The sequence below is a fragment of the Rattus norvegicus genome, chromosome 16 (assembly GCF_036323735.1).
Source record: "Rattus norvegicus strain BN/NHsdMcwi chromosome 16, GRCr8, whole genome shotgun sequence".
NCBI classification, from domain to species: Eukaryota; Metazoa; Chordata; class Mammalia; order Rodentia; family Muridae; genus Rattus; species Rattus norvegicus.
The window spans coordinates 17,401,497-17,427,577 of record NC_086034.1 but is presented as its reverse complement, the minus strand read 5'-3'; the positions used below and the strand labels follow the sequence as shown (position 1 = coordinate 17,427,577).

The window sequence follows — 26,081 nt, the reverse complement described above, 5'->3', positions numbered from 1 at the left end:
TACCAGTGTGTGGCGTCCCAGCTGACTGTCATGCTGCCTCTGCAGGAGGTTGTGGGGAAGCAGAGAAGGCTGGAGAGGGAGTCCACAGCCTGTGCTCCCCTTCAGGGCATCAGACACTGCTACACTGGACCAGAAGGGGAAAGCAGGTTCTGCTCTGAGAGGACTGTTGTGGTTTCCTGTCTCCTTTCTGGATACCAAGTGTACTGCCAGGGGAAGTCAGGAACAGGAGCCTCAGTTTGCCTTTCCCCTCAGGCATCTGCAGCCCAGGGAGAAAGGGGGTGGCAGACACTAGTGGGATCTGGTCTGGTTGGGAGTGAGTGCTGAGTGCCCGAGGACTGAGGAAAAGAAAGCCTTCTTCACAGTTTTAGGCCAAGGCCTTCCCTGTGGTGATGCTTAGTGAGGCAGCAGACAATCATTGTTTGTTCCTGTTGCTTTACTGGGGGTAAATGTGAGTGCATGCACTTTATTCAGGGGGTTGGGGATTAGGAAACCGGGAAGGGAAAGTCACTGACTGAAGACTTAGGTTATCTAGATACCTCATTAGCATGGGGAAGGACTCCAGGTGCTGCAGGTAGAGACAGGTACGAATCTGCTGGACTCCTAGTCTCAGATCTCTGAGGTTCCCAGAGTTCGAGCTCACTCAACCTTACCAGTTCTTACCAATCTGGTAGCATGGTCCCACACGCCCTACAGCTTACTAAAAGAAATACTTCTCTGTCTGGGTGGCGGTGGCATACACCTTTGATCCCAGCACTTGGGACGCAGGCCTGGTCTAAGGAGCTTCCAGGAAAAAAAAATCAAAGTAAAACAAAACAAAAAAGTAAATAAATAAAATGAAATGCTTTTAAAGGCTGAAAACACAATCTTTGTTTTCCTAGAATGGCTTCCACAAGAAGGCCCTTTGGCCCTCCACATGGTGCTTTTGACTTCAGGGATATGTTCTTTGATAGCTCGAAGATGGAAGAGATCAGAAACGTACAAGCCCGAAGTCTTGGCCAAATGGCACCCGGGCAGAGCAGAATCCTAAAGAGAAACCAAACGATGGACGAGAAATATTTGTTGCCCAAAGAGGAGGCCTTGGCAGGGACGGGGGTGAGGCTGAGCTTGAGGCCCCCCACCATCTCTTCCAAGAGCAGGGCCAGTGAGGCCCTGAGGAAACTGGCCCAGATTGAGACCAAGATCCTGAAGCGGAGGCAGGTACCCACAGCTTGGTCCGGCATGGAATCTGACTCCACAGCCAGTGAGCGGAGTCTTCCTCAGAGGACAGATACAACCTCTGTTTCTTCCCAGTATCCACTCAGAACTTTCCAGAAACAAGTGTGCAAAACATCTGTGGTAGGAGATGATGGGCAGAGCGGAAAAGGTAGCAGGTTTCTGAAGAAGAAGGAGCTGCCTGCTGAAGCCAGGTCCCCAGTGCTGGCAGCAGAGACAGAGAAGCAAGTCCTGCTGCCCACTCAGAGAGAACCTGCCAGAAAGTATGATGCCCCTGACAGTGACGAAGAGGAAATGAAAGTGTTGCTTGGAAGCTTGATGGAATCTTCTGGAGAAAAAGAAAGAAATGGAAACCAGGAGCTCCCTGGCACCAGGAGCGACCTTGGAAAGGTGTTCTTGGTAACGTACTCTTTTGTTGGTTTCAAGTTTTACATTTTGTGTGTGATTCTAGGGGCGGAGCCCAGGGCTTTGTTCATACCAAGCAGCTGCTCAGCTAGTGAGCTATACCTCAGACCTAACCCCCTTCTGTACATATGTCTGATGTCTGTGTGTACACCCCAGGTAGGCATGGGTGCCTGCAAAGATAGAAGGGGGCATCGATCCTTGAAAGCTGGCTGAGTGCATGCCTGCGGAAGCAAGCCGTTGTTGCGTGACATCATCGCTGGCGAGATGTAAATAGACATCTCGCTTCACATACGGAACCAGTGACAAATGAAAGCACAAACAGGACCTAAAACCAACTTGGAGAACCAATCAGTTTATCAGGTTTACGAAAGGCACTGATAGATAGATAGTTGTGAGCTGTCATATGGGTTCTGGGATTTGAACCTGAATCCTCTGGAAGATCAGGCAATGCTCTTTTTTTTTTTTTTTTTTTTTTGGTTCTTTTTTTCGGAGCTGGGGACCGAACCCAGGGCCTTGCGCTTCCTAGCCAAGCGCTCTACCACTGAGCTAAATCCCCAGCCCCCAGGCAATGCTCTTAACCACTGAGCCATCTCTCCACCCTGACTTTTTTTTTTTAATTAAAAAAAAAAATTTTATGGGCTGGAGAAATGGCTGTTCTTCTAGCGGTCCTGAGTTCAATTCCCAGCAACCACATGGTGGCTCATAGCCATCTGTAATGGGATCAGATGCCCTTTTCTGGTGTGTCTGAAGAGAGTGACAGTGCATCCACATATATAAAATTAAAAAAAAATTATATAGAGAGTGTTTGCCTATGTGCACCACATGTGGCCTGGTGCCTATGGAGGTCCAGTCCCCTGGGACTGGAGTTGCAGATGGGTTTGAACCAACTTGTGGATGCTGGGAATTGAACACTGTCTTGTGCAAGAGCAGAAGTGTTCTTAACTGCTGAGTCATTTTTCCACACACACATCCCATATACTATTTTGTTGTTTTCTTTCTTCCTTTCCGTTTCTTCCTTTTATCTATTTGTGTGTGTGTGTGTGTGTGTGTGTGTGTGTGTGTGTGTGTGTGTGTGCACCTCCACCAGTGGGTCAGAGGATTGTACTCAGGTCCCGTCTCTCCCAGTGTCAGTGGCTCTGTGGAAGGGCGAGAGAGACGTCATTTAAGTTTGGTAACTTCACATCCTTTCTTTTCACAAAAATAGGATCTGACTCCAGATCAGCCGGGAGTCCTGTGTCTGCTCAGTGCGGACCAGTCCAGCTTAAAGTCGACTAGTGTTAGCTTGAGAGCTCAGTCCCTGCAGACCCGCAGCGGAGGGGACCCAGCGTCCCTTACGACCTCACCTTCCATCCTCCGTGATGACTTCTCCAGATCGGCATCTTCAAAGAGGGAATGCATCAAGCTGGCTTCCTCCCCCAGCAGGATGGAGACAGAGTCTTCCGAGGAGCCAGTCTCAGAAGCTGCTGCTGACAGCCTCCATGGTAACCCGTCACCTTGTGGGGAAGGGGAGGCTACCTTCAGTGTACCCAATCTGTTGTCCCAGGGCATTGGGTGTTTGGGTGGTGAGTCCCGTCGTCACACTGCCAGCTGCCCTGAGTGAACTTCCAGTCGTCTGAAATTTTTCTCAGTCAGATACCAAGACTGACACCACACACACTCCTTGCTTTCTTGCGTGTCCTCCGAGTATTGAGAAGTCAGGTACGGATTGCCAGCCCCGGCTCTGAGCCAGTTCTCCTCATATAGCCACTCAGTCATGGTCAGGAAATGGGAAACACCCAACAGCCTATGGCTGGCTGGAGACATGGCCCAGAGGTCTTGCAGAAGACCCCAGTTCAGTTCCCAGCACTCAAGACTGGGTACTTCAGAGAACGGAGGCTGACGTGGTGGCAGAGGCTTCTGGACCACTGCGGCCTGCTCAGTGGGAGTGTCTTGCTGCACTGTCACCGGGTGGGCTGAGGAACGGCGGGAGATATATCATGTTGAGTGGCCTTGAGGGACAGAACTGACATTTTAATAGATGGCTGTAGTCTTCCCTTCCTTGCACTAACTTGGTAGTTTTGTTCTTTGATAGTCTTTTTTGTTTGTTTGATTTTTGAGACAATTTTTTTTCTGTGTAGCTCTGACTGTCCCAGAACTTGCTCTGTAGACCAGGCTGGTCTTGAACTCACAGAGATCACCTGTCTCTGTTTCTTGAATGCTATAGTTAAAGGCATATACCATTATGCCTGGCTTCTTTTTCTTTCTTTCTTTTATTTTTAAAAAGATTTATTTATATATTTTATGTATATGGGTACTTGCATGTATATATATATCTGCACACCAGATCCCATTACAGATGGTTGTGAGCCACCATGTGGGTGCTGGATTGAACTCAGGACCTCTGGGAAAGCAGCCAGTGTTCTTAAGCCATCTCTCCAGACCCTGGCTTCTTTTTCTTTATTGAATGTTTTTATGTGAGGGGAGCCCAAGTCCATAGTGCCCATGGGGAGTTAGGGACCACTAGCAAGTTGGCTCTCTCCTTTCGCCCCATGTGGGTCAGGGATTAAACTCAAGCTGGCAGGCTTGGCCACAAGTACCTTTACCCACTGAGCCACCTCACCCACTGTGCACTTATTTTTTAATTACAGATTTTAGGATCAATATTTTGTCCATTGATGATCTGGTTCTGGCTGACGGATACAAATCAGATGGGGAACAGAAAGTAAGTATGATGGGGTCCTTTTATTGTATTGATTTACCTTGGTTTTTTGGTTTTTTTTTTGTTTGTTTTTTAAAGATTTATTTATTATATATAAGTACACTGTAGCTGTCTTCAGACACACCAGAAGAGGCATCGGATCTCTTTACAGATGGTTGTGAGCCACCATGGTTGCTGGGAATTGAACTCAGGACCTCTGGAAGAGCAGTCGGGTGCTCTTAACCGCTGAGCCATCTCTCCAGCCCTTTACCTTGGTTTTTAATTAAAAATTGGGTCTTACTATGGAGTCCTGACCAGAACTCTCTCTATCCATCAGACTGGCTGCAGACTCGTAGGGATCTGTCTGATCTCCACATTTACTCATTTTGTGTGCATACTGAGCTTGCACTCGCAAAGTGCGTGCTTGTGCGCCACAGCCACACTTGGAAAGCTTCAGAGGAGAAGCTCTCTCTATGTCCTGTGAGTCCTGTGATGGAGCTCCGGTTGTCACGTTCCTTATCATCTGGGCTATCTCACCAGCCCTTATGTACGTCCTGTGCAGTGTTGGGGACAGACCAGGTATGGCCTGTGCTGGACAAGGGATCTGCCTCTGCGCCCCACTCCCTACAAGTCACTAGAAGTGCAGCAAATTTGCAGCTGCAGTGTTCTGTTTAGGCCATGGGGTCAGCAGCAGCAGTCTGGTCTCCCCCGGGGACATTGGCAACATTTGGAGACCTGTTGGTGAGATCGGGGGACCAGGGTCTGTAGGACTGAGAGCAGGAGACTGCTCAATGTCCTGCAGTTGTTATCAAAGGCTGTCAAGAGTGCCACAGCTGCTGGTAAGGACAGGAAGAGAGAGAGTCACTTGGTCCACAAGGGACCCACGCTAAGATGCTCAGCAGGTTATGGTGTCTGCTTCCAAGCCTGGCAACCCCAGTGCAGCCCAGAGGTCCCACTAAGGAAGAGAGAAGACTCCTGGCTTTGTCTGTCTCTGACTGTCACATGTGTTTGCATGTGCTCACACACTGACAGCATGCATGCGCTCACATGTACACACATAGGATAACATACTCTCTTCTGTATGTGTATATACTGTATAGTACAAATGTGCTCACATTTGCACACATACTAAATAACACGTGTGTCCTAGAAGTTTTTAATCCCAATACGGGGTTTTCCCCGCCACTGACCATTTAGTACCTGGATAAAACACACACAATTAATTATATAATAATTATTATAATTAATAATAAATAATATTATTTATATTAATAATAAGCCTTAATCATCACTAGAGCTAGGCAGATATCTACCCTTATGTTATTAAAATCTTTTCCTACTGATAACCCAGAATTATTACTTACTAAGTTTCATCTGGGCTGCTCCTAACTCCAGTTGGCCAGCTCTCAGATTCATGCTTTCTTGACTCCTACCCCTTGGCGTCTTCCTTCTCTTCATTCACCTTCTTCCCTCCCTCCTCGTAGTCTCTTCTGACCTCCAGGCTGGGAACACCAAGCCCCACCTATCTCAATTCTGCCCAGCTATAGGCTGTAGGCATCTTTATTTACCAGTAGGAAATAACTTGGGGGCAGGGTCACATAGCCTTACTTGGGTCTATGGGACCCAAGCAGGTCTAGGGAAACCAGAGCCCACACTTAGCATTATAACACGTAACAAAAGACCAAAATTCAACACGCATGTACTTGCATATGCATACATATGTTTACTAAGTAAATGTAATAAAAATGTTTCTAAACAAAGTGATAGTGCCAGGTCTGGTGTGCACTCTACTAATCCCAGCACTCAAGAGGCAGAGGCAGGAGGATCTCTTTGAGTTCAAGGTCAGCCTGATCTACACAGTGAATTCCAAGACAGCCAGGGCTGCACAGAAATAAATCCTTTAACACAAAAAAGAAGTGATCAGAACTGCATCCCCCCCCCCCCCTTTCTCTGTTACAGGGTCTCTCTGTGTGGTCCTGGCTGTCCTGGAGATCACTCTGTAGATGAGACTAAGCCTCAAGCTCATAGAGATCCTCCTGCCTCTGCCTCCCAAGTGATGGGGTTATAGGTGTGGCCACCGTGCCTAGCCAGAGCCCCCCCCCCCTTTTTTAAGATTTATTTATCTCATGTGAGTACATTGCCACTGTCTTCAGACACACCAGAAGAGGGCATCAGATCCCATTACAGATGGCTGTGAGCCACCATGTGGTTGCTGGGAATTGAACTCAGGACCTCTGGACTCTGGAAGAGCAGTTGGTGCTCTTAGCTGCTGAGCCACCTCTCCAGCCCCAGAGCCCCTTCTTATGATAGCTTGCACAGCAAAGGCTGAGCAGGCTACAGCCCCCAGCCACACACACAGCCTGGGAGTGTCTGCCCTGTCAGACGACTGTTTAGAGCCATACAAAGGTCTACCTTTAAAGTTCATAGCATCTAACTGGATGGTGAATTCAGACCCAGTCCTCCCACACTGCGGAACTGGAGGTGGGAGGACCAGAAGTCCAAGGCCATCTTTGGTTCTATGGTGTCTTAGTTACTTTTGTGTCTGTGATGGACATCAGATAGCAGCAGCTTAATTGTTTTAAGGAAGGGCTGAGGCCTGGAGGCAGGAGTGAGACCGATGGTCACAGAACATCTACAATTAGGTGCTCAGTTCCCCTTCCGCTTTTCCTTCAGCCTGAGACTGCTCACAGGATTGTACTGCCCACATGCAGTAGTAGTCTTCCCACCGTAGATATGCCCCAGGGCTGTTTCTGGTTTTCCCTTCCATCAAGTCTAATTCCTGCACATTCCAGTTTAGGGCCATCATGAGGTGTATATGTCTGTCTTAGGTCTGTTGTAGCCGTGGTTCTATGGCTGTGAGGAGACACAGTCACCATGGCAACCTTTTTGTTTGGTTGGTTTTTGAGATGTTTTTTCTGTGTAGTCCTGGCTGACCTGGAACTCTGTAGACCAAGTCTGGCTGGCGTCAGACTCAGATCCACCGACCTTTTCTCACAGCTCTTATAGAATGAGTTAATGGGGACTTGCTTACGGTTCCGGTTTGACCGCATTATCTTCATGGCAGGAAGTGTTCAGCATGCAGACAGGCGCTGCAGCAGCAGCTGGGCGCTACGTCCAGATCTGTAGGCCAAAAGAGAGAGACTCTGGGCCTGGCCGGGGTTCTAAAACCTCACTGGCCACTCCCATTGACACACCTCCTCCAACAAGACCATTCATCTTAATCCTTACAGTCCTTTCAAATAGTGCCACTCCCTGGTGTCTGAGCAGTCAAGCGTATGAGCCCGTGGGGGCCACTCTTACTCAAACAACCACGCTGTCCACAAAGAAACCCGAAAGCTAGTCAGATGTGCTGGCTCATATCTGCCATCCCTACACTTGGGAAGCTACCACAGTAGGACTGCTGTGAGTTTGAGACCATACTGATGCACATAACTTTAGGCTAGCCTGGGCTACAGAATGAGTTCTGCCCTTGTCCTCTTTGGACTACAGAAGTAAGAAGCCTTGTGTGAAGTGCTTCATGGTCCCTGGTGCTAGGCTTCAGCAGAGTGGGACAGCATGTGCTAAGCATGCACAAGGCCCTGGGCTTCGAAATCTCCAGCTACATGCCTCCCTGACAACACGGAGTTTCCCTGTTTACACAAATAGAGTATTTTTATATTTTCTAATTATGTGTTTCTGGAGGTACATGCATGTATGTGAGTGCGGTGCAGCGCCCACGACGGCCAGAAGAGGGCATGAAATCTAGAGCTGGATTTCCGACAATTTTGAGCCCCTCACTATGGGTGCTGGCAGCACATTGGCCTAAGAGCTGTCTCTCTAGCCTCATGTTTTCTTTAAATGGAAGTGTACTTCATAAGCTTTTTCATGGCTGTTTTACCTTTTATAATTTTTTTGCTTTTTAGTTAATTTATTTTCTGAGTCTGTGTTTTGCCTGCATGTGTGTCTTTGTAAGGGAGTTTGATCCCAGGCAACTGGAGTTGCAGACAGCTGTGAGCTGCCACATAGGTGCTGGTAATTGAATCCTGGTCCTTTGTAAGAGAAGACAGTACTCTCAACCACTGAGCTGTCTTATTTCACACACACAAGAGTTTTTCGGTGTGTGTGTGTGTGTGTGTGTGTGTGTGTGTGTGTGTGTGTGTGTGCATCTGCATGTGAGTCTAGGAGATCCAGGTTGTTGGACTTGGCAGTGAGTACCTTTACCTGCTGAGCCATCTTCCCAGCCCACAGAGAGGATAGTTTTAATTATTTTCTTTGGGAAGATCAGGGGACAGGGTCTTACTCTGTAGTCTGGCCTGGCCTGAAACTAGACAGTCATCAGGCCTCTGCATTCCAAGTGATGAGATTGCATGTGTGATATACCTTGGCTGTCTTTATTTTTACTTTTTGGTTTTCTGAGACAGTGTCTTATATAGCCCAGGCTGGCCTTCAAATCAATATGTAGCTGAGGCTAGCCTTGAATTCCCGATCCTTCTGCCCCTGTCTCCAGAGTGCTGGGCTTACGGTGTGTACTGCTCTGCCTGGATTACTTCTTGTGTTTCTGAGGATCTTGCCGTGTAGCTCAGGCTAACCTAGAATCTGTGGTCCCTTCTGCCTGAATGCTGGGGTTACAGGTGTCTGCTGCTGTGACTGGCTAAAGGACGCACTGTTTAGCTCTCTCCTTCAGCTCTGTCACCCTCGTTCCTTTTAGGAGGAAGATTTTTTAAGGGAAGGAATTTCAGGCAGAAACTCCCCCCCCCCCCATCTGCTACTCGACTGGTAGCACAGAGGGCTGTGTGGCCCAAGAGTTCTGTGTTTTCAGGGTGTGACCACTGTGGTTGAGGATGAAGAGGATCTTACCACTGAGCATGAGATCTCAGAGCACCCGGGTGCCAGTTCTACAGCAGCTGTCTGGTCTCACAGTATGTCCAGTGCACGCTCCATGGAGACACCCACTGCACTCTCTGTAAGCCCAGTTTACTCGGAAGATTTTGAGCAGTTCTCTGGTCCCTTGGCCTTAGAGGAATCACTTGACAGGACTCTGGACACTTTGTCAAAGTTTTCATCTGGTGAACAGACAGATACTGTTTCCAGACAACCTCTGTCAAGGACAGAATGGGGCAGAGGTGTGACCAGAGTCGTGAAGGAGACAGCTGTGCAGACGCTTGACCCTGCCTTTGCCTACCAGTGGACCAAGGGTAAGTCGGGCCTGTGAGAACCTGGGTAGGCCCCTGTGGCGCTGTGGTGTCCTTGGGTGCAGGCTGTAATTTAAGAACGATAGCCTTATCTTTTCCTGTTCTAGATCCCAAATAATTGACACAAAGACCTATTAAGTTTACTAACAAGCTTTAAGCGCTGTGCCTGGGCAGATATTCATCTATTCCATGAACAGTTGTAGACATCTAAGCTGTCTACATCCCAGTCATGCTATCCTTCACCTTCAAAACAAGTCTCGCCCTGTCTTGTTCTGGTCCAAGTGTGTCCTCATGTCTGTTCTCTCATTGAGACCTCATGTCAGATCCCTTGATGACCTCATCACAACTCCTCATGGCCACCTCCCTATGGTCCTTCCCTTGCTTCTCTTGACCTGGGACCCTTGCTGAATCAGCTCTTTATTGAGATGATGGAAGACAATTGTTTCATAACATTGAGACCGAGATGCTTGACCACACCATAGTCCAGACTATAAACAGAAGTCGGCATAGAAGTCAAGACCAACTCCCAACACACCCTCCAATCTGGGCTGTTATCATTGCTGGCTTTAGGGGGAATTTTGGCACCCCATTTCCATTTCCTCTTCCCAGGAAAAGGGGTGGTGGCTATGATGTTCCCAGTGGCTTCCAATCATGGGAAGGCTTTGAAGTCTGAACACAGTTCAAAATGCCAGCACTGAGGCAGGGTGCTGCTGGCACCCAGGAGCCTGCTACAGGGAACACGGGGCCCTGGGGAAAGGACAGGGGGTATCCACCAGCCTGTCTGGCCGCCCTAGCTTTAGGTCCTCACTAGCTGCAGTCAGGACTTCACAGAAGTGGCAGGGGCTGCGTTGTCACAGGCCACATGTCTGACCTTAGTGGCGAACATATTCTGAAAGTAGCTCTTCTCATCATGCCCAGGACTTTCCAGATGTGTCTGTCCTTTCCAGTTGTGGTCTCTGGCTCCTCCTTTTCTGTCCAACACTGCTCTAGGCCTTTGTCTTAGCTGGTCAGCTGCTGATCCCTCCTTCTCTCCTGGGGACAATAGCTGCAGTCCTCACTTGAGAGCTTGTTTTGAATTTGGCACTTGTTGGTCTTACGGTTTGTCTGTTGAGACAAGGGTCTCAAGTGATCTAGGCTGGCTTCAAACTGCACTGGTATGAAGATAACCTTGAGCTGATCCTCCATGCTCAGCCTCCTGAGTGCTGGGATGATGGGGCTGCGCCACCACTCATGGTGCACAGGGTGCTGGGGATTGAGGGCTTTGTGCCAGGTAGGTGAGCTCTGAGGACTGAGCCACACCCAAGCCTGTCTTTGGGGGAAAATCTGAATTAGCTATTAAGAAAGTCAGCAGTGGGGGTTGGGGATTTAGCTCAGTGGTAGAGCGCTTGCCTAGGAAGCGCAAGGCCCTGGGTTCGGTCCCCAGCTCCGAAAAAAACCAAAAAAAAAAAAAAAAAAAAAAAAAAAAGTCAGCAGTGGGGATGGAGAAGACAGCTCAGTGGTGGGGTGCTTTTGTTCAAAGTATGAGGACCAAGGTTTGGAACTCTAGACCCCATGTAAGTGCTAGGTGACTGTGGTAGCTTACCTGGCCTCTCAGCCCCAGAAGGCAGAGTGAGAGGACCCAAAATAAAGTAAACATTTGTGGGGAGATTCCTCTTTCTCTCTCTCTCTCTCTCTCTCTCTCTCTCTCTCTCTCTCTCTCTCTCACACACACACACACACACACACACACACACAGAGGAAATTCATAGAAACAGCATGGATCTACCTGTGCACAAGTGGGCCTGGAGGCCAGGAGGATGAGGCAGGAGGATTTCTGGATCCCAGGAGCTCAAAGCAAACCTGGGTACCATGGTTTCCAGACTTGTTTCCAACAAATCAATAAGCAATCCATCCAGGAAACAGACTGGGCAGATACATTGTCATATATGTCATTGTCATGTGTGTGTTCTAGAAGCCCTTGTAGCACCCTCAACAGCCTCTTTATCTTGGGCCAGCTGGTGGCATGGCAGCCATTGGACCTACTCTTGGAGGTGGTTATGTGGACCCAGTACCCATCGCCAGTCACATTATCAGCGCAGACGCTATAGAAGGTAACAGACCGCTGGGGGCCCATTCCTTCTTTTCAGTGCCTGGTTGTTCTAAGGGTCAACCCTAACCCTAACCCAAAAGCAATTCAGGGCTAATGGTCAACTCAGTGGGGGAACCCTGTGTCTAACTAACCCTGCCCAGAGGGACACTATTGGATCATTTTGCCCATGTCCAGTTCTGTTCCCTCCTTGGCCAATCCTAAGCCTATAATCAAAGCTACCTAGGCAGTTGAGTCAGGAGGATCACTTGAATGGACGAGTTTCTAGTGAATCTCTTTAAAAAAAAATGTTTTAATGTGTCTGTGGGGGTGGGTGTAGGGTATGAAGTTGCAGCACATAGCCCAGCCCCCTTTGCTTGAGTAGCAAGCATGTGACACCATGCCCAGCTACAGAGACTTTTCCTTATCTTTTTTTTTTTTTGGTTCTTTTTTTCGGAGCTGGGGACCGAACCCAGGGCCTTGCGCTTCCTAGGTAAGCGCTCTACCACTGAGCTAAATCCCCAGCCCCGACTTTTCCTTATCTTTAGTGGAGCTAGCTTGTATGTGGTTAATTCAGAGTGGAGACAAAGGAAGAGCTTCATTACTACTGAAGACAGACTGCCCCAAAAATACCATGTCTGGGAGGCTGGGCCACTGGGCCAAGAGGGCACAGGTAGCATCTGAAGACTCATGGTGCTGGGCAGCCACTGAGTGACATGGGTTGGATGTAGCCCTGACAGCCTACAGCCCTGCAGTGCTGGCGTTGAACGACATGCTGAAGCAGCAGCTGAGCCTGACGCAGCAGTTCATCGAGGCCAGCCACCACCTGCACCACTCCCTCCTGCGGTCCCTGGATGAGGACTCATTTCACTACCACACCTTGGAGGAAGCAAAAGAGGTAACTGCTGCCCAGCTACATCTCCCAGCCTGGAGGAGAGGTCACATCAGAGATGACTCATGGCTGGCAGTGAGCTTGGGCTGTCTGGACTCTTAGGCTGCGGCTCCACACGGATGTGGACACTGGCAGGAACGGGTCCTGTGCCCTTCCAGACAGTGTGGCAGCTGCCTCTCTTAGGACTCTGACTGGAGTTTGGTCTCCTGGGGATTGAGGTCAGGTCATTAGGCCTAGTAGGGAGCCATCTTATAGGCCCCACATTATTTCTGGTGGGTCTTGGCTGGCTCAGAACTTTCCATCCCCTGGGCTCAGCCTTCCAAGTGCTGGGATCCCAGTGTGTGCAGCTTCTAAAACCAGTTCACCATGAGATATTTAACGTGGCATCTCCAGCCTCTTACCCTAGACTGCCCTCTTTCCAGTCTGACCATGTTATCTGTTATCTGTACCCAGTGTGGCTTTTCACCCCAGGACATCTTGAGTGTAGCACCATGGCCTTTCTTGGGCCACTGTGCGTGAGGGCACCCTGGAGCAGTATCTCCCAGTTTCCTGTGTGCATGCATCATGTTCTTTATGCTCTATGTCCTACAGTACATTAGGTGCCACAGGCCTGCACCCCTGACCATGGAGGCTGCCCTGCAGGAGGTGAGGAAGGAGCTTGAAGTCCACCTCGACATCAATGACAGCCATGTGGAGGCAAGCAAGGCTGCAGCTCTCCCCGCTGAGCCCATAGACGGACTCTAAGCTCCCATCTGCCCAGCTGGCTGCTGAGGACACAGCCGTGGACCCACCACAGGGCAGTGGTGCAGGATGGGGCCAGCCATGAGCCAGTGTGACAGACAGACAGCATGTGCCAGGCATATCAGTCATCCAGGACGGGACCAGCTGCCCCATGAGAACACGCCATGCAGGGGCTGAGCACCCTGGGGCACCTCACCCACAGCTGGAGGAAATCTTTTACAAAAGGCTTTATTGGAAGGCAAAACAGTAAAATCCACAATCAATTGTTAACAGCACAGGTGTATCTGCTTGTTTATCCTGAGTCAGACACATCTGAACATCATAGCTATGAGAAATCTAAAACAAAAATCAAGTGTCTTAAATGGTACTGAAAAGTTGTAGGACTCTGCATTTTATTGAAAAGAATGTTTCAAAAGTTTGTGTACAAACAATGGCACCAGGCTGCTCCTTAAACAACAGCACAGGAGGTGCTGGCTGGCTGGAGCCCAGCACTCCATGCTCTGCGCTGGTATTGGCTTCCCCAGGCAGAAGCCCCAAGCTGAGGTGCTGCACTAGGTGGAGGGGCTCCGGAGGCCATCTTCCCCTGACCCACCAGAACTTAGCCCAGTGTCAGAAGCTATGTCCAGGTAATAGAGGCAAACAGCTAACATTTATGGAAATGGATGGTAAAAATACAACTAAACGATGAACTGAGTCAGGCAGGAGTCAGATGATCCCTGCCTCAGGGGTCAGTACTTGTTTTTCCTAACACAAAACCAGGTGGAGCCTTCTGACCTCTGCAGCTCAGAGGCCAGGCTATTCTGGTTGCCACACTCAGTGCAAGGCAGCCTTCTCACTACTGGGCTCTAGGCTGTGCAGCACTATGGGTGGGACTTGGGCTCTGGGCTGGGGGGTGGTGTTGAGTTTTGCTATCTGGGCACTGCGAGTGGTATCTGCAGCACCTCCTCCAGGGCAAACGCAGGACAAGCCCTTCCACACTGTGAAGCTGAGGCCTGTGGTCAGTCTTCCTTCTCTTCCTTTCGCGCCCCAAACGTGGAAACTGTATGAGAACAGGGCTGTCACCCCCACCTTTCCCACAGAAAGCTAAGCCTGCCGTGCCCACCCACACCTATACTCACATTCATCTCGGGCCTTCATTCGAGCAATGAAGGAGTAGCTCTTATTGCGGCGGTAGTTCTCATATGGGTCATCCAGGGCCACGCCCACACCCTTGTACTGGTCCCATTTATCTCGGACATCACCACCCTTAATGGGGTCCTGGATGCCCTGCTCCTTTGCACCGAGGCCACCAGACCCGCTCCAGCCTTCAGAGAAGAAAAAACACACGAGGTGGGGTGTGACCATGTCCCCTGGGACATGAACCCCCAGCAGTATCCCAACATATGGTTAGGCAGGGAGCTGGCACTGGTCGGGTCTACTCACCCATCTTCACCAGCATCTGGTGGCCTTTATTCTCTTCTCCAAGCCTTGAGTCTGGTATGGGAGGTGCTGAGTTAGAACCCAGGCCGGCTGCAGAGCTGGAATGAAGAGACACTCTCTAAGCTTTAACCTCTACAACAGGCCCCTGAGCACTGAGAGCAGTCAGTCAGTTAAGCATTGAGGGAAAAGGCTGTGGGTTGGCCCAGTGGTGGGAGGGGTGCCACCCCACTCTTTAGCAACAGGGGTATATTTGACAACTTCCACACTTGTGGCTTACGGTGGGGTGGGGCTCCGGGACCTGGAGCGACGCCGCCTCCCAGGGGAGTATGACTTGGACCTGGACCTAGACCTGGAGCGTGAGCGGCTTCTGGAGGAACGTGACCGGCTGCGGCTTCTGTGGGGGCAACAGGACAATGGGGCATGGGCAGGAATAGTGCTCCCGGGTTTTCTGAGGTTCCCCATGTGCCTACCTGGACCTGGAGCGGGAGGAAGAGCGGGACCGAGACCGGGATCGTGAGCGGGAGGAGGACCTTGAGGACTTGGAGGATCGTGAGCTGGAGCGAGATGAGGAACGGCCTCGGCTCTTGGACCGGCTGTGTGACCTGGAGGGGCCACTGCAGGGAAATGCCACAGTGAGGACGGCAGTGAACAGCAACCACATGCCACAATGGCAGCCCCATGAAACGAGCACAGCTCACCTGTTCCTCTTCTCCTGGCCCTTGCGCCGCCGTGCCCGCATCTTAGCTCGAAAGAATTCATAGAGGCCATTCTGCTCCCAGCCCTCGCTGCATGACATGGTCCCCATGAGAGGCTTGCGTCAGCCCCCAAGGACCACAGTGGCCAGGAAGGGGGTCCCTTGCACTAGGAAGCTAACCAAGAGGTAGCTGGGGTTCTGCTGGGTCTCCAGCCCTCCCCCCAAATCCCAGGAGACCTCCTATCATGCCCATTGCTGTTCTTAGTGTCTGCTGTGGCAGGCTGGGCCGAGGCTGGATGCTACAAGGCCATCACTCCAGGCCCAATGCAGTGTGCAGAGGAAGAAGTCCTCATCTGCCGGACAGACTTAGTGGGTGGGGGCTCAGCCAGGCCTTGGGGCACCAACTTCCCTACCTGTTCCTTGGTCTGTCATGGGAGGGTGGGCTGTAGAAGGCTTCCACAGCTGCAAGTAGCCTCTCACTGGGAGGCATGGGGGGTGGCAGGCGGATGTCTTTGGGGTCCAGAGGCTTGTACTCATGGTCCTCCAGCTGTAGGAGAACATGGCTGTTGCCTGGGTCCTGAGGAGTCCTACTTGGCCACCCAGTGGAATTTAGCAAGGCAGGAACTCAGCGTGACAATACCAGTATGCCCCACTCCCATGTTCAACCTCCCGGGTCAGGGCCCAGTATCACCTTCACAAGGGGAGCCATTAACCCCGCTGGAAGATCGAAGTAGGGCACATTGGGGACCAGGCTGGGGTCATCATGGTTGATGTGAGGTGGGCCCTGTCGCCGCATGTGGGGGGGCTGGCCATTGAAGCCGTGGGGAGGAGGGCCAAAGTCAGGGTGCTGGGGCCCAGCCCAAGGCGGGTGCTCATTGATCCCAGGGTGTGGCATGCGGTGGCCAGGATGGTGATGAGGGGGTCCCATGTCTGTAAAACAAAACGTTATCTCCAGCTGGCTAGGGTAATCAAATCAGGCAAAAGGGCCATCAGGATTCTGCAAAGGAGTAAGACAGAAGCTGGCTTGGGGGTCTGGAACTCTCACAGACACGGGTGTAGCTAAGGGGACTCAAGCAGCTTGAAGGACCTCTACAGCATGCTGTGGCAGCAAGCTGAACAAATGTGCTGAGGCCTTCTTTACCAGGACCTGAGCACCGATGAGCTAGTATCTGGCCTCAAAGGGTAACTTTAAAGCTAGGTCGCTGATGGACGCCAGCCCAACTGCCTGGGGTCCTTTGAAGACAGCAATAAGGACACAGGCAGAGGGAAGCTTTTTTGAGGAAGGCCAGCCCTGAGCCCTGTGGAGTTAGCACTGAGATACATCCTTGTCTGCGGCTTCCGTGTGCAGCTCAGGCTGCCAGCAGCCCAGAGACATAGGCAAAGCCTCAGGCAAGCAAGCGGCCAGGCCAGCACGGCCAGGGTACAAAAATGGTAGTTGAAGTACTGACTGGCAAAGTCTGGCTGGCTGCTCATGGCCTGTGTGCCAAGAGCACCAGGGATGCCTTAGCACCTCTGGCAGGGGGCCTGGCTCCTAGCACATGTGGGTGTAGAATGGAGGCTCACTGTCCCTCTCTGCCCATTCCACACCCGCCCTATGCTTGTCACGTCCACAGCACTAACAGGCAGATGCAGAGAGGCAGGCAGGAGACACCCACAGGGGACTATCCTACACTGCCTACTCACCTGCGGGGAAGTCTCCCTGGGGATAGTCAAAGCGGTGAGGGTAGGGTGGCCGCTCAAAAGGGTGACGAGGGGGGAAGTCATCCTGCATGAAGCGGGGCGGGAAACGGTTGAAGTTGTGGGGATGTGGAGGCTGGTTGAACTGTGGGTGCTGCTGGTGGGGTGGGAAGGGCCCACGGAAGTGGGGAGGTCGCTGCATCCGGAAGGGTGGCTCACGCTGGGCACCACCCCAGGGTGGTGGCTCATGTTGATTGTTCCATGGTCCTTCAAACTGGTTATTCCAATTAGGGTCTGGCTGGTTGTTCCACGGAGCATCTCGCTGCCCATTCCAACCAGGGTCTCCTCGCTGCTCACCCCACATGCCCTCATGGCTGTTGTTCCAGGGTGGGCAATGGGGTGGTCCACCTTGGTGGTGTGGGTATGGGGGTTGCTCAGGGGGCTGCAAGGCAAAGCATAGATGTGACCACTGTGTGGTCTGGAGTTAACTACCTCACCCCAGGTCCTAACTGCACATCTGTCCAAGGCTCTACTGTCCTTCAGCCACTATGGCTGTGCCCACCTGCTACCCCACAGGACCCCACTTAGGTGCAAGCAGCCCCACTCCCTCCACCCCCTACCCCGAGAAAGGGCTTTTTTGTGCAGCCCTGGCTGTCCTGGAACCAGATCTGTAGACCAGGCTGGCCTCCAACTCAGAGATCTGATTGCCCCTGCGCCTTGAGTGCTGAGATTAAAGGCATGTGACACCACTCCTTAACGTGAGCAGGCTTTTGACTCAGCCAAGCGTGTATACCCCAACAGATATGAGGAAGTACCTGTTGTTGACCCCACGGAGCAACCGGATGAGGCTGATCAAACCAAGGAGGCTTGTTTGGTGGGATCTGCTCATGAGGGCCAGGACCTCGAGGGCCAGCAGCTGCAGGATCCTGGACACCTGCTGAGGTGTCATACTCTGAAGAGCCAGGCATCTGGATGGGAGGCTTGTTGTCATCTAATACAGGTGACAGGCAGTGAGAGGAGGCCAGTCAGCAGGAGAGGCTGCTGACCCTCAAGCACCCCCAAGCCAGCCCATGACAGGGCTTACTTTCTAAGCTCACTGGAAGCCACCACTGTCAATGTCACCACCACCACCACCACCACCACCACCACCACCACCACCGTCATCTTCTAGAGATGCAAGGGGACATTCTCCATGCTCATGACGTGTCGTGTCTGTCTTGTCTATTATTCTCAGAATTACTGTTACTTTTAAGTAATAGCTGTGTGCTTACAAGCGTGCACCAGTGCATGCATGGTGGTCAGAGGGCAACTTTTGGCAGCAGGTTCTCTCCTGCCTCCCTGTGGACTCTAGGGCTCAAACCAAGGTTATCAGACCCTGGAAACATGTTTGTGCCTGCCGAGCCATCTTCTGGCACACCATCAGTTTCAGAGTCTTTCTGTGAATCTGGAGCTCAGTAACCATCCAAATGAAGTCCTTACATGTGCACAGGAAGCACTTTACTGACTGAGCCATCCCCGTAGCCCCAGTTAAAATGGGGAATGTTCTGAGGTACGGTTCAGGTTGGCCTGGAACTTACAGGTTTTCCTGCCTCAGGCTCAGGAATGAGGTAACAACCATGAGCTATCATTCAGGCTAGAACTCTTCTGAGATACCGATTCCTGCCCTTCATCCCAGTCTGGTCTAAAATCTCCCTGCCTCAGCTTCCCAGCTGCTCATTTCAGATCTTATCCAGGTTTCTTCAGACGTGGTACTTTACACACATACACATGCACACTACAAACACTAGAGACAGACATGTAACATATGTGTATGTTTAGGACTCTGCTGAGCCCACCAGCCCTGAACCATGCTTTTAACCATGCACCAAGTGTGGATCAAGGCACAAACCCGTCAGGAGTGTTTACCTGGCCTGGACACAAAAGCAGATCAATCTCGGCCCAGCAGTGGGCCGGCCGTGGAGCACATGTCCAGGAGGAAGAGTGCTCTCTGCCATTGCGGGAAGTTGGCGTCAAGAGGCGGAGGGAACCTCATACCTGGCTGGGTAGTTGGTGGGATGGTAGGGGCAGGTGCTGAGGCTGGTGGTGGTGCTGACGGTGGGGGCGTGGCCTTCACGTCGGCTTCCATCGGAGGCAGCTGAATCTGTGGCTGTGGCGGCTGCTGTGGCGGCTGCTGCTGTTGCTGCTGCTGCTGCTGCTGCTGGGCCAGGCTGCTGACAAACTCCTCATGCTGTGTCTTGAGGCTCTGGATCTGCTGCTGGAAGGCCAGCTGCACAGGCTGCACCACTGATGAGTACTCATTGATGAGAGTCGCCTGGTGGGGAAGGACAGGAGCACTGCCACTCAGAACCAGCCAAGGATCCCCAGAGCCAAAGGCTGTGTGAAATGCAACCAGACTCAGCAATGAAAACATCAGTGCGCAGTTTCAAATGTCCTGATGATGGGCGGCCCCTGCTGTGTGGTGCTCACCTGGTATTGGCCAAGTCCCAGGGCGGGGCTCTGCAGCTGCTGAATGATGGAGTCATCAAAGTAGCCGTTCTTCTCCCAGAGCTGTAGGAGCTGGTGCAGAGGGAGACTTGTTAAACAGAGCTCATCTCACCCAGCCGCCTACTTGCCCAAGCACCCAGACCCAGCAGCTCCATACCCGGGCAATCTTCTGCTGTTTGTCCTCCTCCACTGCCAGGAAGCTGGTGCAATAGATGGGCACTACCACCTTCTGCAAGGCAGCCAGCAGCTCCCGGGCCTGCTTGCGCTGGCTGTGAGGGAGAGACCTTCCGCGCGTCAGGGCCCTGGGGCAGGACCCAGCCACGCACCCGTTACCATGCGGCTGTGGCCACAGCACCCTCTCCTTAGGAAATGGCCCCCAACCCAACAGGGCAATGGCTAGATTATCTACAATGTAGGTGCCTTGTCTTGGGAAACAGAGGGATTGTGTGCACCCCAGGGCTATTCAGAACAAGACCTTCACTATCAGAAGGGTCCATCAGAGCCCTTGCATGTGTGTAAAGGATGAAACTGGGCTGCTGTGGTTAGGACCTGGTCACCACCATGCACAAGCAGGTTCAACAATCTGCTCAGTAGGGATTACCCAGCCTCATAGAGCCACTGGGAAGGCTACCTGGAGTCTAACCACCCATGAGGGTTGTGGCCAACCCAGGGCACAGCATTTGCCTGCCATGTGCAAGGTCCTAGCTTGCATGCCCAGTGTCACTGAGGGGGACAAAGGGGAAGAAGCAGCCAAAGGAGGCCCTTCCAGCTGTGCAGTATGGTAGATCCAGGCCTCTGGAATGGTAATGGTTCAGCAAGACAGCCCATATGCAGGCAGAGGCTAGAAGCTTCAGCTCCCAAAGCTGAGGTCAAAGGGCAGCAAGGGTTGGCTAGGAAGTAGGCAAGAGAAAGCTGAGGAGGCCAGAGCTTTGTGTGAACCCGGTGAGGAGTGTCCCAGGGAGGAGAAGAGAGGTCATCTGCAGAGGCCCTACCGTAAGAGGCAGGAACAAGACACCTCTAGAGGAAAGAGTACAAGGCAGAAGGGTGTGGACCGCAACACTGCTGCTCCTCTCCCAGCTTGACAGGGAGGGGTGGCATGGAAACAGGGAGAGAAAGACCAGCTTCTCCTAATCTTGTGGGAGTCATATACATTTATCCTGCCTTCATGACCATGCTGAAAGACAGAGGGCGGCCAGCCTAGCTGACTGTCAGCATGTGTCACTAGGGTGAGACCTCTGCACCTGTCTTTGACCAGAGTTCTGGACTCCAGTTTCCTTCATCAACTTCACCCGCTGGTCATGCAGAGACACACCTACCAGGCCCCAGGAGTCTGGAGCCATACACAGTGCAAAGATAAGTCTGGTGGACAGAGGATCAGCAAAGGTAGCCCCGAGGACAGGGAAGAACAGAGTCACCATAGTGCATCAGCCAGGTGTCTGTGCAGATGGAAGCAGGCACATGATGGCTACAGAGGCAGTAGAGCCCAAGGTCTGCCTTGTTGGGGTGCCAGCCACTGTACTGGGAAGGCAAGCATTTGACCCGTGTGCAAGTGCAGCAAGGGTGGGGACTGGGTAGGCTGGAGGGACCCTGACGGGGTGGGCTAGGAACCAAGTGGTGAAACACTTACCAGTGGTGCAGCACGTCGTTGATCAGATAGATGAGGTGCAGCCGCAGCTCAAAGTGTGCGCCATCAGCAGTGATTCGGTTGCGCAGGTGGCCCGCCATTAGCTCACAATGTGGCGGGGACTTGGCATTGCTGAACATCCAGTTCTTCCCAGCCTGAGAGTCACGCCAGGGTGAGTGGGTGGTCAGTCAGGCAGGTGACAACACCCCCACCCCACACTGAGCCTCACCGAGATGGCATCCTTTGTGCAGGTGTCAATGATGGGCTGTAGCAGGTTGTCAAACTCGCTCATGTCCAGCTGTGTCTCTTCCAGCAGCTTCTGCATCTGCTGCTCTACTGCATGTGCCACGGCTGTCGTTACTTGCTCCTGGGAAGACCATGAGGGACAGGTGGTATGAGTAGGGCCCTTGCACAAACACTTACGTCTGTCTTTACCTACACCAAAGCCTGTGACAGTCCACCATCACAGCAGGCAAGACAGCCAGAGGACAGAGCTGTCCTCAGCTAACAGGAAAAAGTGAAGTCAAGGAAGCAGGGTGCTCATGGATCACTTAAGCGCAGCAGTCGAGGAGGAAGGGCTAACACATGTAGTAGATGCCTGTGACCCTTGCACTTGGGAGGTGAGAGCAGTCTGGGGGAGATGCTGTCTCAAAATCACACCAAACTAAACACAAGTAAATGGTAGGTATTGGCCACCAAGCTGGTTAAGAGTAGAGGCCAGTTCTGCTGTCCAGGACTTCACTGTCCAGTCTATGACTTGTGGCAAACATCCGTGCGTGCTGTGTGATGGTGGTAAGGAAAGAAACCCTGAGTGGGGCTGGCACTTCCTGTGTCTGCTCCTTCATTTCAGGTAGCTCATCCCTATAGAATTAAGCAACCAGCCTAAAAGACAGGGCCAATAAGGTCCCTCCCTACTCATTAAGACTGGGAGGTACCTAAGCCACCGTGTGGTGGCATCCACAATGGGTACAAGTTCACTGAGTGACGCCTGTGGATGACCCACAGACCTACTGGAAGGTGAGTGACTCCAGGGTCACTGGCACCACAGGCAGGCATACCTGGCGCAGGGCCAGCAGGTGCTGCTCCTGCTGCTGGAGACTCCACTGGCTCTGTTGGATGAGCTCGTCCATTGATGGGGTGCCCTGAGCCGGAGTGAGGGACGCGGTGGGAGCCAGCGGAGGTTGTGGCAGAGGGGGCATGGCTGAGGTGGGCTCCAGTTCTGGGGCCTGCTGCTTGCAGATGACTAACAGGAAAGAGATGGGCCCTATGAGTTCAGGTTCTCCTCTGTAATGCATCAGGCTTGGCCTCCAGAGAGGGCCTGATGGAGGAAGCCAGATCCCACTGTCCAGCTCACAGGGCTACCCTGCCCGACACTGCCCAAGCTTCCTTTGTTGTGCCTGGTCTCCATGGATACCCTCAGAGCTGCCGTCTCACTGTCCCTAGACAGGTTGAACCTTTCCATCTTCCCTGACCAAGCTACTATGGACTGCAGGCCATTACCAGTGCTAGAGATGTGGCACTTCTCCCAAGGGTGTGTCTGTCTCATGCCACTGGCTCCAAATCTCCCCTTCACTCAAGACAGTCAGCATTCTGGAGGTCTGGCCAGCATACATAGGGCTGAAGTGCCCCAAGACCAGTCCTATCTCTTGTGGTGATCCTCCCAATCTACAGTCTTTGACTAGCCCTTGGACTAGCTTGAACCACCAGCAACACCCTGGTATGACAGTATCTGAGGTTGGCATGTACCCAGACAATGTATCAGTGTGTCTTACCTACTCGCAGGTAAGGCTTTAACAATATGGCCTCCTTACTCTCTACTTCTGGGACCTGCCCAGACTCAACTGAACATAGCCACACTCTTCAGGAGCCCCTGAAACTCATCCAAAACAAATGACCTTTGGATAAAAGCAAAGAAGTAGGGCTTGGGGACAGGTGTCACTTGGGTCTTAATAACACCCCACACGTCTGCCTGGTTTAAGCTCAAGATCTCATACTCCTTCGGGAGCCTCCACTATGGAGAAGTCGCCGAGGGTCATCACTTTCACAGCCTTAGGCTTCTCAAAACCACTGCACTGCTTCCCAGCCTAGTACAGCAACCCACTCTGATAAACGGTATACATACCCCTTACATGCAATGCCAACCACATGCACTCTTCCACATCACTGCTATCAACCTGCCTTTGCCTGTATCACACCTAATAAGAAACTGTGTCCTACACCAGAGTGGGCCTCTACCACAGCAGGCAAAGTGGCCTGTGAGCAGCCTTGAGTGTCAATTGCTATGGAATAAGCAACACCACACAGCTCCCATTTTTTTTTTTATGCTTTTTTTTTTGGTTCTTTTTTTCGGAGCTGGGGACCGAACCCAGGGCCTTGCGCTTCCTAGGCAAGCGCTCTACCACTGAGCTAAATCCCCAACCCCAACAGCTCCCATTTTTATTGTACTCTACAAACACAAGACCATGGCAGAGGTGGACTAGAATCCTTTTTTTCCCAGAGAAGGTTTCTCTGTGTAGACTATCTTGGAAACTCTGCACACCAGGTTAGCCTTGAACTCACAGAGATCCACCTGCCTCTGCCTCCCTAGTGCTGGGATTAAAGGTTATCTACCACCACACCCAGCTGGACCAGTCCTTTACTACAGTTCTTGCAAAGTGGGTTTAGTTGACCTGTAGCCCTTTCTGAGTCTCATTACTTCTAAGCAGGGCTCATAGCTCCTCAGCAAAGCAGGTTCTCTCTATTCTATGTCTCCCTTGTGCCAAAACCCAAACTGTCTTGACTTCCACCACGCACCATGGTCAGCCCACCCACGTCCCTGTAATGTTCGATATATCCCGTTACGGTTTGGCTGGCAGAATGTCCTCTTGCCTCTTAATCCCTAATGTGCCATAGGTTACATGTACTCTCCCTTTCCTGGTATAATTTTAAGTCTACCACCTGAACTGTCCAGGGGTGGGCACAGGCTTCCTGTGCAGCTCTCAGGGATATATGCTAAGGCACTGTCTAAACTCTTACCCATCCTCAAAGGCTCTACCTTTGACCCCTCCTGCCCTCCATGCTCACAGTTGCCACCCTTCCTAACTCTAGCCTGGCCAACCTAGCACACACTGTTGCAACTTGTTTCAGCCTCCATCTGCTTTAGGATGGCTATGAACTTGGTGCTCTGGAGCTAGGAAATGACCTCTCTAAACATGCACGAAGACACAAACACCCGGATGGTGATGTCAAACTGCCAACTTCTACAACTGAACAGGAACCAAAACCTTAGGACTGATAGACTCTAGCCCTACCCGACCTTGGCATACGAAAACCTCCTCAGTTCACAGATGTGGTGCCTCCTCTCTGAACACACATCTTCTTCAAGTCTCTGTGCTCCACGGGCTGTCCGTACTACAAGCTTTCTATTAACCACTCGCAATATGTTGTTAGAGTCCAATAAAGTGTGCTTGGCATGAGAGGGCTGAGGCTCAGCAGCCATCACTTTGACTACCCATTGGCTGTGCAAGTCCAGAAACTTATTTCCATAGTTTATTCAGAGACCAGAGAGCTACCCCAGATCTAACAGATGTGAGTTCTGCTATCAGGACTCATAACATCTACTGTTACTAATTCAGAACTGGTCTACGCTTGCAACCTCACCACCTGAAAAGCTGCCGAAAGGTTGCTTTGTTTGGAAGATAGGCTGGATAGCATACTGCCAGGCTAACCTGGGTTACATTGTGAGGCCCTCAAAGACCTGCTGTGCTGCTTTGCTCTTTTGCCTTTGTTTCTTTGATGCAGAGTCTATGTAGCCTTGCCTGTACTGGAACTGTACAAACTGGCCACAAACTCAGAGACCCACCCGCCTCTGCCTTCTGAGAGCTAGGGTTAAAAGGGTGGTCCACTGTGCCTGGCTCTAAATTTTTTATTTCTATTTTTTATCACGTTTTTCTTAATGTTCAAATCTCCGAGACCGTAGCCAGCCTAGTTTACAAAGCTAGCTCCATGACAATCAAGGCTACACAGAGAAAGCCTATCTTGAAAGCCGAAAAAAAGAAATGGGAAAACGTTGCAAAAACTAAAGGGGAAGCTTTTTGATCTATGCATTGGAAACGCAGAAAACTATGATCTCAGCTTGCAGAAGGCGATGCACAGTTTGAACAGTTCCTACCTTCCTGCAGATCCAAAATTGCTTCTGCAAATACAATCCAGGGACCAGACCGCCCCGCCCCCCCCTCCCAAGCCCAGCAAGAGAATCTATGATATAGTCTCCTTATAACACACAGACCCAGCAGTCTATCTTGGTACAGGACTCCGGGAAGGACAGAAGGAACAGCCGCTCTGCTCTGCAGAGGAAACATGCGACTCCAAAGAAATTGGCTGCGACTGGGTCCCGCATCGAACCCCTAGGCGGCAGAGGACCGGAGGGGAACTCACGCTGCTGCTGCTCCAGCGCCAGCTTGCACTTGTAGTAACTGTAGAACTCGCCTCCGAACAGAAACGAGAATTTAGGGTTGTCCTTCTGCTTCTCCATCGTCATTTTCTCAAACTCCGGTCCGTTACGAGCCACAAACTGAGCGAGCTTGTCGATGACATTTCGAAGCTCCTGATCTGCAGAACAGAGGAAAACGTGTCAGTGAGGGCAGCCCGACCCGGGGACTGGGCAGGGGTCCTCTAGAGCTAGGCGGTGGTGTACGGGTCCTGACTAGGGCCAAGCGCGCGCCAGGAATGCGGGGACCCACGGAGAGGCCGAGGGAGGAGCGGCGAGGCCGCAGCGCACTCCGTCACCAGCACAGCAACGCGGGGAGGCACGGCCGGCCGGCCGGGGTACACGAGAAGAACCCAACGATCTCCGCTCAGGAATGGGCCTTACCGTCTGGCGGCAGCGGCATCTCCATGGCTGCAGCCGCTGGGAACGTCCTCCGCCGCCTCACGATCGCCTACCAGCACGGGCCGCAGAAGCCGGCCGGAAGTGGCGCGAAGGGAGACGTTTACGACGGCCTCGCGGGCCGCTTCGCGCGCCATTTACGGCTGTCGCTGG

At 51.9% G+C, this 26,081-nt stretch overlaps 2 protein-coding genes across 8 annotated transcripts in view; one reads left to right on the top strand and one right to left on the bottom strand.

Annotated features, from left to right (window-relative positions):
* The window catches only part of C16h19orf44 (similar to human chromosome 19 open reading frame 44), a 16,068-nt gene extending 2,531 nt beyond the window's left edge, over nt 1–13,537 (top strand). Inside the window, exons 2-8 of one of the 3 annotated variants that reach the window (NM_001013879.1) lie at nt 879–1,611; nt 2,822–3,098; nt 4,245–4,318; nt 9,093–9,468; nt 11,460–11,555; nt 12,262–12,428; nt 13,014–13,537. In NM_001013879.1, coding sequence (NP_001013901.1) covers nt 880–1,611; nt 2,822–3,098; nt 4,245–4,318; nt 9,093–9,468; nt 11,460–11,555; nt 12,262–12,428; nt 13,014–13,166 — 1,875 coding nt within the window. In that variant the 5' untranslated portion in view covers nt 879 and the 3' untranslated portion in view covers nt 13,167–13,537. Of the gene's footprint in view, nt 1–878; nt 1,612–2,821; nt 3,099–4,244; nt 4,319–9,092; nt 9,469–11,416; nt 11,556–12,261; nt 12,429–13,013 lie in introns of those variants that run through there. The other 2 variants (XM_006252799.4, XM_039094275.2) reach the window with 2 other exon arrangements.
* On the bottom strand, nt 13,029–26,081 carry Cherp (calcium homeostasis endoplasmic reticulum protein). Of its 5 annotated transcripts, none has more exons than NM_001106064.1 (18): nt 25,914–26,081; nt 25,478–25,651; nt 22,120–22,304; nt 21,291–21,428; nt 21,065–21,216; nt 19,595–19,706; nt 19,420–19,509; nt 18,988–19,264; nt 17,769–17,944; nt 16,960–17,395; nt 15,968–16,206; nt 15,690–15,823; nt 15,281–15,367; nt 15,053–15,196; nt 14,860–14,976; nt 14,586–14,680; nt 14,282–14,467; nt 13,029–14,202 (listed from the first exon to the last, which is right to left on the bottom strand). In NM_001106064.1, exons 1-18 carry the CDS (start codon nt 25,936–25,938, stop codon nt 14,162–14,164), a joined length of 2,808 nt encoding a protein of 935 aa, NP_001099534.1. In that variant the 5' UTR covers nt 25,939–26,081; the 3' UTR covers nt 13,029–14,161. The 5 variants fall into 5 exon arrangements, with proteins under 5 accessions (NP_001099534.1, XP_006252858.1, XP_006252859.1 ...); XM_006252796.5 differs by having other exon boundaries at nt 13,539–14,202; nt 19,595–19,739; nt 25,914–26,053; XM_006252797.5 differs by having other exon boundaries at nt 13,539–14,202; nt 15,053–15,184; nt 19,595–19,739; nt 25,914–26,053.